This window comes from Fomitiporia mediterranea (assembly GCF_000271605.1).
Source record: "Fomitiporia mediterranea MF3/22 unplaced genomic scaffold FOMMEscaffold_10, whole genome shotgun sequence".
Classification (NCBI taxonomy): Eukaryota; Fungi; Basidiomycota; class Agaricomycetes; order Hymenochaetales; family Hymenochaetaceae; genus Fomitiporia; species Fomitiporia mediterranea.
Genome location: NW_006760395.1, coordinates 2689051 through 2700826, shown reverse-complemented (window position 1 = coordinate 2700826; position 11776 = coordinate 2689051). Strand labels below are relative to the sequence as shown.

General features: G+C 47.2%; 3 protein-coding genes across 3 annotated transcripts; 1 reads left to right on the top strand and 2 right to left on the bottom strand.

Annotated features, from left to right (window-relative positions):
• Positions 1-1649: 1649 nt before the first annotated feature.
• FOMMEDRAFT_148505 (uncharacterized protein) lies at positions 1650-5894 on the bottom strand. Its single transcript, XM_007269654.1, has 8 exons — positions 5490-5894; positions 5396-5434; positions 4941-5243; positions 4558-4830; positions 3897-4058; positions 3140-3694; positions 2467-3087; positions 1650-2407 (listed from the first exon to the last, which is right to left on the bottom strand). Exons 1-8 carry the CDS (start codon positions 5843-5845, stop codon positions 2188-2190), a joined length of 2529 nt encoding a protein of 842 aa, XP_007269716.1. The 5' UTR covers positions 5846-5894; the 3' UTR covers positions 1650-2187.
• A 419-nt stretch (positions 5895-6313) lies between these two features.
• On the top strand, positions 6314-7128 carry FOMMEDRAFT_22707 (uncharacterized protein). The gene is made up of 2 exons (XM_007269653.1): positions 6314-6967; positions 7034-7128. Exon 1 carries the CDS (start codon positions 6642-6644, stop codon positions 6855-6857), a length of 216 nt encoding a protein of 71 aa, XP_007269715.1. The 5' UTR covers positions 6314-6641; the 3' UTR covers positions 6858-6967; positions 7034-7128.
• A 3997-nt stretch (positions 7129-11125) lies between these two features.
• On the bottom strand, positions 11126-11347 carry FOMMEDRAFT_159942 (uncharacterized protein; the record flags this gene model as incomplete). The annotated part of the gene is made up of 2 exons (XM_007269652.1): positions 11126-11250; positions 11302-11347. The coding sequence occupies 2 exons, from the start codon at positions 11345-11347 to the stop codon at positions 11126-11128; spliced, it is 171 nt and encodes a 56-aa protein (XP_007269714.1).
• Between the last annotated feature and the right edge of the window lie 429 nt (positions 11348-11776).

The following is an 11776-nucleotide window of genomic DNA, read 5'->3' as shown; positions in this document are numbered from 1 at the left end:
CAAATCTAAGACACCTAATAGAACTTATAGGTACGTTCAACGTTAACGACTAGATATTAGGGCTTGAAGGGAGTATTGACATGCTGTGTTTACGTCTCATTTACTAGTATAGCACAATGTATCTAGTATATAAGGGTGCACATATATGCACATATATCTAAGTGCCATTCCAAACTCCCTGTCTTAACAATCCTACATCACAAAACCGAGTATATGTGTACCCTGTAAGCACAGTAATTTTTAGAGAGTGTAAAGAGAATTTTATGTGGAGTTTTACATGTGCTAGATTTTTTGCAATCTGACCCAAGCACAAGGACAAGTAGGTTTGTGTGAGTTCTATTTTCTCTAACTCAATACACTCCGAACCATTCTGAAATATTTTTACAGATTCTGAAGCACATTAAATAGAGGAAAATTTAGGTAGCTCATTCAATGCAATTGACAGCCTATTTATTGAAAAAAATGCATTTCTGTCGCCTTTTTTTTTTTTTTGCATACTACATGTCACAAATACACGTGATTTTGGATTTTGCCATTACTTTTGCAAATAGCTGTAATGTCCATTTCCCAAATATCAAAGGGAAGACATACTATTTTTTTCAAAATGACGTCGGCCAGTCCGACTTGGATGCCTCATCTAAGATGGAACAGACACACGGACTTTGCTGAACTAAATTTATCTTTATGTTCTGTTACTTGTCTCCTCAATCCGCATTTATTCTACCTCATATTCTAATAATATTTATTGATCTTGTTACAAATGGGTCATGACACCCTATACTTCAAGATGGGCCACATAAGTAGAAAGGGTAATGTTATGTAACCATAACAACGACTCTATCTTGCTTGTGAGATAACTCCCGAGCAAAGTTGTAGACACTACACGACAACGCAACGCGGCTGTCAAGCTCAATCCAGTAGTTGAACCAATACTATTCCAAATCCTTGGCATTCTACATCATCAAAAATCAATAAGCGATGTGACACTGCAAAATATTACTATCGGACAATAGGTAATATGCATATCGGATGTCGCCACACGTACACAGCACGGCAAGAGTTCCAGCCAAGGAACTCGAGGATGCATCCGCATTGAAGCGTCCTCCTGATCCTCAGCCACGTGGCACACACGCGATGCAGGGTGGAAGAAGCGAGCATAACTAAAAGTCTACCAATACTACTAGTACTAGTATGTCTTATCGGACTTAAAGGACACGGGAAAAACGACAGAAACGACAAAGTCCAGAAATGACACGAGGGAACTAATCATCATGCCTGTGGCGTACCATACAGGATGGGCAATCAGTCCCACGTGGCAAAGCAAAGTCTGCATGCGATGCACCGCAAACATATCCTGAAATCGAAACGGAGATAATGATGGAAAAGCCCTGAAATCTAACCCGAGCGGCTTTTTTTTCTCCTTACGAAAATTAACGGCGGTATTCCATTTCCAAATCATCGGGTGCACTCAACGGATTGTTTAGAAGAGAGTGGAGATACGCATTGGCAGCAACTTTGTGTTCTCTTGATTCACATGCAACATCAGACAAGCTTGTTCAAACAAGTTAGAGACAGACAGAAGCAATATTTATTCCGAGTCGAGGAAGAACGGAAATAACCAGTTTTTCCGGAAGTCCTTATTGGGGGAAGCATACACAGATGAACAAATGCACCCAACAACCACAGGTTCAAAACGACGGAACAACGGAGTGCGTAAGAAAGGAAGACAAAGCAAACAAACCGCTGGCCATGAGCGCACGATACTAGTACTCAAAGAGGTTGAACTACGAAGGGCACGGAGCAAAAGACTAGTAAAGACAAGCAAGGCATGATAAAAAAAGTAAACGTCGTATTGATGGAGAAAGAATAAGTAGAATACGGGAAAGTCGATAGCCAATAAGTAGTAGACTGGTACAAAAACAAGATAGAATAGGGGTCCAGGTGTTTCGGACAGAAAAAGGAAGGAAACGATGCAGATCTTAAATATAGAAATACACGTGCGTTGGGATGATGAGTGCGTGACCAAGTTAACCCCAAAGCCCAAAACAGAGGAAGGAAAAGAACGAGAAGTGAGAATACAGGGACAGGTAGGAAGGGAGAGATCCTTCACCGAGCAGACCGAGTATTGAGTCATCCAGTCGTGCGGCATGTCGTAAGGTTGTTTCATACAATAATTAATTTCATATATCAGTTTACCGGACGCAGTCTATCGCCTTCTTGAACGAGCACGCCAGTCTTCGCGAGTGCCGCCGCGGCGCGTGTCACTTCTTGTACGTCAAAGTCGTCGTGTTTGTCGGCCGGCATTGCTGCATTTAGGTAGTTCACTAGAGCGCCGATACTGAGTTCGTCCCCGTGATCATACGTCGTTTTGAAGAGATGCTCGACTGATGTTGAGATAAACGCCAAACTATGAAAAAGAATAAGACTTCTGTGCATTGCTGGCACACTGGTCAAGATGAGACTTACCGGCCACTTGCCGAGCGAAGTTCAGCTTTTGCTGACGTGTCCTCAGCCCGTTGGCGGGACTGATGTGAACCACGGCCGTGATGATAATCGTGCGGCTGTCGGCGGACATATTCATATTGGCGCCTCCGGTCTCGCCCAGGCTCCTCGTCCATTTCTACGTCCACATCGTGCTCACCATCGGCATCTTCGTCCATTGACACGTCATCCATGTCGTCCACAGATGGGGCCCTCCGTAGTGCATACGACGGTGCGTCGTACTTGTAGTGATTAGCTATTGCTGCTGCTTGTGCCGACAACTTATATCTCCCACTGGATGAACCATGTGAAGACGACGGTGCGTATGACGGAGGGGGAGGGGGCCTCGCGTACGGATGACCTGACGCCTTTTCATATCTTTGCCTATGAGAATAAGAAGGTCCGTCTTCGTCTGGAGAATCCAGCTCGAGTGAACGGTGACGAGGGAGAGGACGGTCGTCTTCAGATTCAAGGTCGTCATCAAATGAGCCGTCTGCGTCCAGGTCTCCGTTGTAGCGAGATGCACCATGACCAGAATAACCGCCATAACGCGAGTCGTACGGCCCATGGGGCGAGTAGCCGTGAACCTTCTCCTGTCGACGTTGGCTAAGAAAGTAAATAAGTAAGAGACATAACAGAACATTTACGGGAAACCTACTACCGTGCCAAGCACTTGCTGCGGTGTTGATGCCATGGATAAGCACAGAACGAACTGTCCTGGCGGAGCTGGACCCATTTGCCGCAAAGACCACAGAAAACACGGTTTGGTTCGACTTCACGTAGAAGTGGATCCGCCTTAAGTGCTGCTGCACGTTGCTCTGCATTTTTCCTACGAGCATCATGCGAAGCAAGTGCCGACGGTCCGGAAGCAAGTTCGCGCAGTGCAGTCGGCGGAGAGCAGTCCGGGCCAGAGGCATATGAGCCACTTGCCATCGATGTTGGTGTCGCATACGGAGAGCCTCCACTTGTGCGCGCAAAGGGTACTGGTGCAGGGAGTGAGCCAAGGGAAGGAGCAGGTGCACGAGACTTTGAGCTAAGCGACGGTGCTACCGAAGTTATGGAGGAGTGCAAACGATTCACTGGTGGATGTCCTGCTCCTCCGCTCGCACTCGTATGTCCATTTGGAATAGCGACACCTGAAATGCCATTCATTGCTGAACGTCCAGGTGATGCAATTCCTACATCTGCGGATCGGTGATCAACAGGTAGAGCACTAAAGTAAAATGATAGTTAACAAATGTAGATGCAAACCACAGCGCAATGTCCAATGAAGAGAAAAATTAGGTTCGAACGTAAAAACGAAAACAAAGCTTGAAAATAGAAGGACGGGAAAAAATGGGCGGTATTTCTCTATGTACCTGAACGGATGACGGCCCTGAGAAGAACGCGCACGGCACTCATCGTGATGCGCATACCAGGTCTGCAATGCATAATACGTATCATCAGCCCGTATGGGGATCCATCGGTCGCAACGGGCGCACATGACGCGATCCACGTCGACCATACGAACGTCTGGATCTCTTCTCAGAATGGCCACTTGGCCTTCTGCAGCACCCTCATCCCTGGCATTTGCATACCTGAGCACACCAACCCATTGCAGCGTGAACACAATCCAGGACCGCGTATCAGTCAAAAGAAGCAACAATTGACAGATAGCCCAATTGCCGCCCGGATTTGGTCCGCATTGAAGTATAATTAACGCAAATACGGCACGTCATGCCGTGCATGTGTTTTGTAAAAAAGGTGGGGATAAAGAGCAGGATCCAGACAGATCCAAAGACATGGCGAAACAGCCATGAGTGGCGGTAATGCCGGCACCATCCAGGAGGCCCGATATTGGCAAATGGTTTTGAAAGAAATAGGCACCAAAGAAGCAGAAGCGATGTGGTTGGTTGAATGTTGTGATTCAAAAGGGTTGAAAGCATGCATGATCAAGAAAAGAAGGGGAAGAGATTACCAAAATCAGCAATGCGCGAGAAAAAGCCGAAGAAAAGGAAGAAGAATGCGGAAGGACGCGAACATGGTGCGGGATTGCGAAAAGAAGCAAGGGGAGAGGGGAAAGGGAAAGGTCCTCACGCTTTTTTAGACAGACAACTTTTGCGATGGGCATCCCACGGGATTGAACAGTAAGTCGAATTGGGTCGAAGGCGGATCCATTTGTTGCATGATCCACAAAGGACACGATAGGGCTCGAATTGGGCCACGTAAGGATCCGAGCGCAGATATTCAATGCGTTCCTCTTCTGTGCGTTTTGCCCGACGCTTCTTTAGAGGCGGATTCGCCATAGAGTCCACGGTCGTCTCGGGCGTGAAAACAATTGGCTCTGGACGGGGGTCGTGTCGCAGGCGGCTGTTAAACGGTAGAGAAGGAGACGAGAGAAGCAGCAATATTAGTCAGAAACACGTCCTTAATGTATCGATATTTATAAGGTAGACAAAGCTCGGGGGAGCGATACGCACCATTGATCCCGGTGCATGTCCCAGAGCCTGAGAGTGAAGCCTCCCGACTGAGGGTCGCGGAAAGGGACACCCTCTCCGCAGGTGCCGCAGACGACGAGGCCCTTTTCATAGTCGTCGACGGATGGTTTTTGCTCGTCCTGAGTGCGCTTCGGCGAGTGTGCAGGAGAGTTTGCGGGACTCGGGCTCTGTTTGGAGCGTCGATCGCCAGACATGATTGAGGCTTCTTCCTTGGGCGAGTCTAGATTCTGCCTGTCGCGTCCTGCAGACGACGCACGTGAGACGGGCGATTTGCGCTCCATCGGTCTGGTGTTATATCAATATCAATATCATCATAATCCAACCCAAGACAGTCAGTTGATCGACGACACAACAGCAATTACAAGACAGCAGTGGGCACCATGCGTAATAGTCAGACGATGTAGCATATGGCGACTGGACAAAAACCCGATACGTACGGTGAAGGCAGCGTACTGACGCGAGGAGGGGCAACAGCACTTTATTACCTTGTCAGTATACTATAGCAATCAACGTGAACAAGAGCTATCGTACATCGCCTCCATTGAGTGGGTGCAAAGGAGTGAGTAGTCAACAGCGCCTGACTTATTGGAGACTGGGAGTGGCCAGGGGCGCTCGAGTGATTCCTGGCGGCGCACCGGGTGCGAGCAGGGCTGGCGGACGACTGGACAGAGGACCGGGGGTTGGGGAGATACAAAGGACAGAGGCAATCTGAAAGTGCATTGCGCTTCAAATAGTTCTGACTGAGACGCGCTGGAAGAGGGAAAGGCAGAAAAAGATCTCTCAGAAAAACAAATATTGGATCGCAAACCCAATTTGGCAGGGACCCCGGACGCCACATTTTGAATCACCCATTGCAGAACCAGATGTTTTCGTCCGCCGCATCCCATCCCCGGCCTGGTTGGATCTGTTCATCGCTTGTGAGGCGGTGGCTCCTAGCTGATTTCTGCGGCGTCTGCAGTGCGGACATGGTCAGCGAAACAGCGACACAGTAAATATTTCTCGTCACGCATCACGCGTGAAAAGTAAATATCCGAAAGAGGCAGGGCCAGGAACAGAACTCAGAACTGACAGGAGGAGGAAGATCTTGATTTACATTGAAATTCTAGAGTGTGTCCCTGTGAATAACACACTCGGAGGCTAGGCCTGCCGTCTCTTGGGCAGTTTCCGCATTTATTTCGAGCAACAGAGAGACAGCGACACACACATGTCTCTCCCGTCTTCTTTCTCTCTTCTGCTCGGCTTGTATTTCCCTCCAGCTCGCGTGCATTCCGCCACGTAGTTGGCCTTACTCATGCGGCCACCAAATGCTCGCACACGCCATCAACATCCATCTGCAACAATGACGGGAACAACATATCACTGCCGCTCCTTCCGCGCTCTCGCCCAGATAGGCAGCCAGGATCAGGCCCTTCCAAGTCCCGCCAAGTGTCCAAACTCAATTATCATCTCGATCAGTCCTTCCACTCGTCCTTTCTAATATTCCATTGTTCCTGACTGCCGGGCGTCGTGATTTCCACACATATGTTTTCCACATCCATATATTTATTATACATTCCCAATCACCTGTCTTTCTGTCGTCATTTCGATCACAGGTCTTTATTTGTCCATCTTGCCCTGCCACCCACAGGTCATATCATTCCACTGATGTGCAATTCTTTCCCTTCGGCGTGTCAGATGCATCACATGTCTTCCGTCCGCGCCGATATCGCTGAAATTATTTTATGTTCTGCCGGTCGGGTTCCTGGACCATCTCTGTCGTTGAACTGCTCTGGTGCTCACATCCTCGCTTCTGCCGCAATCTCCCACGTGCATTTGCATGTGCACCGCGCCTGCACTCGACATGAACTCTCTCAGACTCAGAATCTAAGGCACCAAAGGATTTGTGAATATTACAAATAGAAACTTAGAAGGGAAGAACAGGAGGCGAAAGGAATTACGAAAGGTCCTCTAACGCATTGTATGGTCTGTCACAGCTTCACAGCTTCCATCCTATGCATGGAACACATCTCGTAAGTTCTTTACAGCCACTTTTATGTGACCCTTTCGTCATCTGACGAGAGCTATGTTGTGATCAGCTTTTATAAAATTTTCTTTCTCTACAGCATACCCATCTTGATGCTCTGCTATGCTATTTTCACCGTATCCACAGCGTCCTTCCCAATCAGATCGCATAGGTGAGCCATTAGTTCTGCTTTAATATCCTGATTGTGATGGGATGGGATTCTAATATGCAATGTTAATTCACTCTCAGACGCGCGCAGCCTTCCGGGCTCGTTTGGGCTGATAAATAATCACAATTGACAGTGATTTCAATGCTGATATTGATCGTTTCAACTCAACTGACACTGACATATCATAGGTGTATTCCCAAGCGCCGTGAGGTTTGCTGATTGGAACGACCCATTTTCAGTACCCATTTACACACACCTGCATTCTTTAGGAACGTAAATGCTCGCTCGGCCCCGTAGAGCACTCCGAGAACAAACCTTGAATCCGGAAAATTGTGCCGCGTTTTGTATCACTAGTATTTATAGCTGACAGGCACTGTACTGCCAGCGCCCCCCTTCACGCTCGTGTGGATTGGTCCAGGCCGCAAGCGGAATATGCCAATCTATTCGCCAAGATCAATGAGCAATAGCAAGACGGAGCGATAGAGATAGCTCATGTTATTTATTCATGCACTCAACGTAATCGGAATGCAATTCCCGCTTCCTTTCAGTAGAATATATCAAAAAATTCGTCAATATAAAGCAGGAAGTTGTGATATATATGTCTTCCGAGTTGTTTTCCAGATCCAGATTTTCCCTCGCTTCCATTGGTTTGTATCTAAAGCGCCTTTTATTCGGCTTAGCTTGATGTGTTTTTTTTACAGATTCTAGCCTGGCGCCACCGAAGTAGAAGAACACTGCGTATGCATATATCAAAGAACTCGGGAACAAATTTTATTTGGAAAACATTACTTCTCGATTGCTCCTGCACTTGCGATATCGGAGACGAAATTTTAGTGAGTTCTGTGCCTTGAATTCCTTGAACTGGGCTAAAAGCAAGCCAAGCCGCGGACTATGAGATTGCAAGACATGTCTCAGCACCTGCATATATTTCTCTAGACCTCTGCATTCCAAATCGGTCTACCCATGTCGCGGCAATTCGCTCATTCCCCTGTTTATATTTGCATAACGTTCCTGGGCCTTATCTTCGTACAGGCCACATATTAAATCACTACTTACATCCGCAAGCTATGCCCCCGCAAGCAGCCCTTCGATCGACGACAACGATGTTCTTTCTTCCTTTTTAGCGACTTTCAATAATCGGCTTCACAGCCGCAAGGCCAATTAAGTGCAGATGCCCCTTAATTCATTTGTGCGAGGTAGATAAGACGGGCGTTACTGATACAGGGGGACATGTCTGCTGACCTCTCCTTGCTAGGATCGTCTTGTGCATTTCGATTTCTGGCCTGTCTGTGAGCGATGAAATGACGCATACGTGTGTCAGTGCAAAGCTTGTACGTTACGCGTAGCGGCACGGGCCGCTACTGACAGATGGTCGTATTTCTGCAAGAGGTTCGAGAGATCTTTAGACGTCAATAATACATGCTAAAAGGCCATGGACGTTTTCAAGTTTCAGGTACACATCATGATTATGTTCATGATTAACGCAAATTTTATTCAACATTTCTCGGATATATCATGACTAGGCTTGGCATGACATTAAGGAATCATCGCCAGCAACGGGCGAATGTCCGAGGCCCGCATGACTCTGGCAGGTTGAGCGGCAATTGATAGTTTCGCAGGATGTCGATCATTCCAAACTTGTGTTACATGGGAAATCCATCATATGAAAATAGACATCTGGTCATTCACCATCTCCTGCTAGTTAGATTAGAAACTATATCTCGCCATTTTCACATCTTGTCATCTCCCCGTCAGAGTCGGACACAGACTTCCCAACAGCCTCGCTCTGTCCCTGACTCCGACTAGATTTGCAAAACGCAGATCAAAGTGCAAGCGGGTAGCGAAGATGCCAAGGCAAAGACTTGAAAGAGAAAGAAAAGAATCGCAAAAGAGCAAACACTATGTCGAATAAACTCTTGTACCTGCACAGAGCGGAAGTCTTCATTATGTCTTACGATTGCGTCCTTGCCGAATTGCCGACTTCATCGCGGTGTTTATCCTGTGTAAGTATATTCATTCATTTAAAGGTGGCTTCCTTATCGTGTCAAGGCACACCCATGGTTTCGGGAACATTACAGTTTCTCCTATTTGTAATTAGGTCCATTTCCGCAATTGAGCGCGCCCGCCTCAAGGGAAAAAAGCGAAGACATATGAATATGTTTGGCATGCCGTCTCACATTATTTTCCATACGAATCAATAGCATGGAAGTCCCGGCACAGCATTCGCCGTTGACCAGAGAAACGCAACCCATATGTTGCGCCGATGGCGACATCGTGTGCTTATTATGTACCATGCGGCTTTGTGCGTCTTTTCACAGTCCCCTGCCGCCGTTCATCCATTAAGTCATATCATAGCCACGCTCAACCACCGAAGACACGTCACCAGACACATTCGACGTACCTGAACAAGAAGACAGGGAGTGAACTTTGATCCTGTACCATTGAAAAAGTCTGACTTCGTAGGTCTAGCCTTGCCGAGGAAGCGACTGACATGAGGCCGACTTGCTTCGCGGACGTTCTAACCGGCGGAATCTTACCTGTGTGTTGGGACGAGCAGACACCATTGTAATCGAACAAAGGGACAGGCTGATTGACAGATGTGGATGTTGCAAAGATAGTGTTTCGGGACTCCTTGAAAGCAAACAAAGCACGCGTGAGATTGACCACTTCGGTTCTCAAGCCGCAACAAGTTTTGTTTTTGCCTTTTTGCGTCCACACCGCCAGTATGTGACACTGATTATTTTGCAAAAACTATTTATGCTGGTTATGCTTCATTGAGTGTCCTCCTGAAATGTTTAAACACTGACGACCAATTCAGGGAAAGCAGAGGCGGACCGGTGCAGCAAAGCCCGTAGCTGACACTCGCCACATCGACGAGATTTCAAGCAAGAGAACACGATGTTGTCTCGGACCGAGGGTGTTTATCCAATCGGACCGGCCGAAAACTACTAGGACCCCGGAGTTTGGCCTATGGCGAAACTACTTCTTTCAGGGTAAAATACCTCATAAGAGCAGACTTATGGTAAAGTTGCAAGTTACCAATGTCATCTTTGCTTGCGCATCTCCATTGACAACCATCAGACGATTTTTGCTCTAATTGTGTGGTGATTTCTTATCTCCCGACACAGCGGGAGCCTTAGAGCTCCGGGAAATGGATTGGATTGCGGGACACAGCATTTGTGATCGGACTGGTATTCCGACACCTCGGAGCGAAGTTTAAAGTAGGGACCCCGTATGCACTAGGCAGCACTGCAACGTCGGAGACCAACGCCACACAGACCTTGAGTAGGCCTCGCGAGCTACAAATGCATCTACAAACATCGCCTCGCAGAGTACAAGGTCAGAATCAGCTAGTCAACACCGGTGTTACAGACACTACTCGTCATAGACGCTCCTCACCGTCAATGCAATGCTGACTAGGCCTGACAAGACGCTCTAATACATGCCACTTTGCTCGGTCAACTGAAAAATAGCCATTATACTAACATTGGAGCCCCGAAATCTCACTCGTTAATAGTTAATCTCACTTCTGTCTGTCTGAACTGGGAAAAGAGTGAAACTGAAGGAATGGAAGAAGATGGTATGTATCTTGCTCTTGCCTTTTCTTCATACCGAACCCGATAAATGTTGCACTGCGCCGTTCATGATTGCACGGTGCATCAGAACGGATGACGAATCGCGCCACTGTCTATTCTTCTCTTTGATATTGCCGGATAATTTATGATCTGTTTTTCACTCGCGGATCTGGAAAGGAGAAATCGTGTAATTCTTCTTTACTATTTGCCGCTAAAAGGTCAAAGGTAAGAAGCATTGCCAACTTCCGTTAGGAAGTTTGTACAAGGTAGGGAACGTACTTAGTGCAACGTTGCACTACATCTACAGCCATCTATCTGATGTGTGTAATGGAACAGTGATATCAGGATGAGTGATCGGAAATTCGAATCTGCTGGGGTGCACATCTTACACATATGGTATTTTTGTGTGTTACGGGCCGTACTAGCAGTTATTATTGGGGGTTTCTAGCTCTTCAGAGCGGTTACTTGGACGAACATCATCCGAGTTGTCTATCCCACCCTCATGGAGACCCGTCAGCCATCGGTCGATACCAGCTCGTCGAGTTACTGCGTTATTTTAGACCCGCACACCTTGGCGTATACTTTCTGAATAAGTACGCTGCTCTTCTTTGATTGTGAGGGAGAACCATTGCTCCCTTACCATCCAACGTGTTATGCGCTACCTGGCGTGTCGCCACATCATTACCCCAAAACATCACAATCGATAACGGAACACCGCAGACATGTCATTTCGAAACCACGCTGTCCGTAACAATTAGCTGCTGTCTGCCAGCATTATTGACGAAATGCGGTAATTCAAGTGGAACGACACTAACTATCATCTTAGAGGATGATAATATGAATCACAGTAACCTATGTTCATTAGATCGTAACAACGGATGAACAACGATGGTGCGCCGCTAACAATTAGGATTCTGTATCACAAACTGTAGTACTAGTAACGTCAAGATGCTCGCAAAAAAGGCTATTTCGTAGATCATAATTAGGGCGAACATGTCAGTCGACTTCTGGATTTCGCCTTCGGCGAAAGTCAGGGGGCTTGCCCCCTGGACCCCCTCTTAATAATAGTTTC

Bases quoted from the DNA above. Each gene is read 5' to 3' on its own strand.
- FOMMEDRAFT_148505 (XM_007269654.1), bottom strand. From the start codon at position 5,845: ATGGGATGCGGCGGACGAAAACATCTGGTTCTGCAATGGGTGATTCAA. The intron at 5,435-5,489 runs GTACGATAGCTC...AAGGTAATAAAG, and splicing joins ACCCACTCAATGGAGGCGAT to TGCTGTTGCCCCTCCTCGCG. The intron at 5,244-5,395 runs GTACGTATCGGG...ATATAACACCAG, and splicing joins GTCAGTACGCTGCCTTCACC to ACCGATGGAGCGCAAATCGC.
- FOMMEDRAFT_22707 (XM_007269653.1), top strand. From the start codon at position 6,642: ATGTCTTCCGTCCGCGCCGATATCGCTGAAATTATTTTATGTTCTGCC.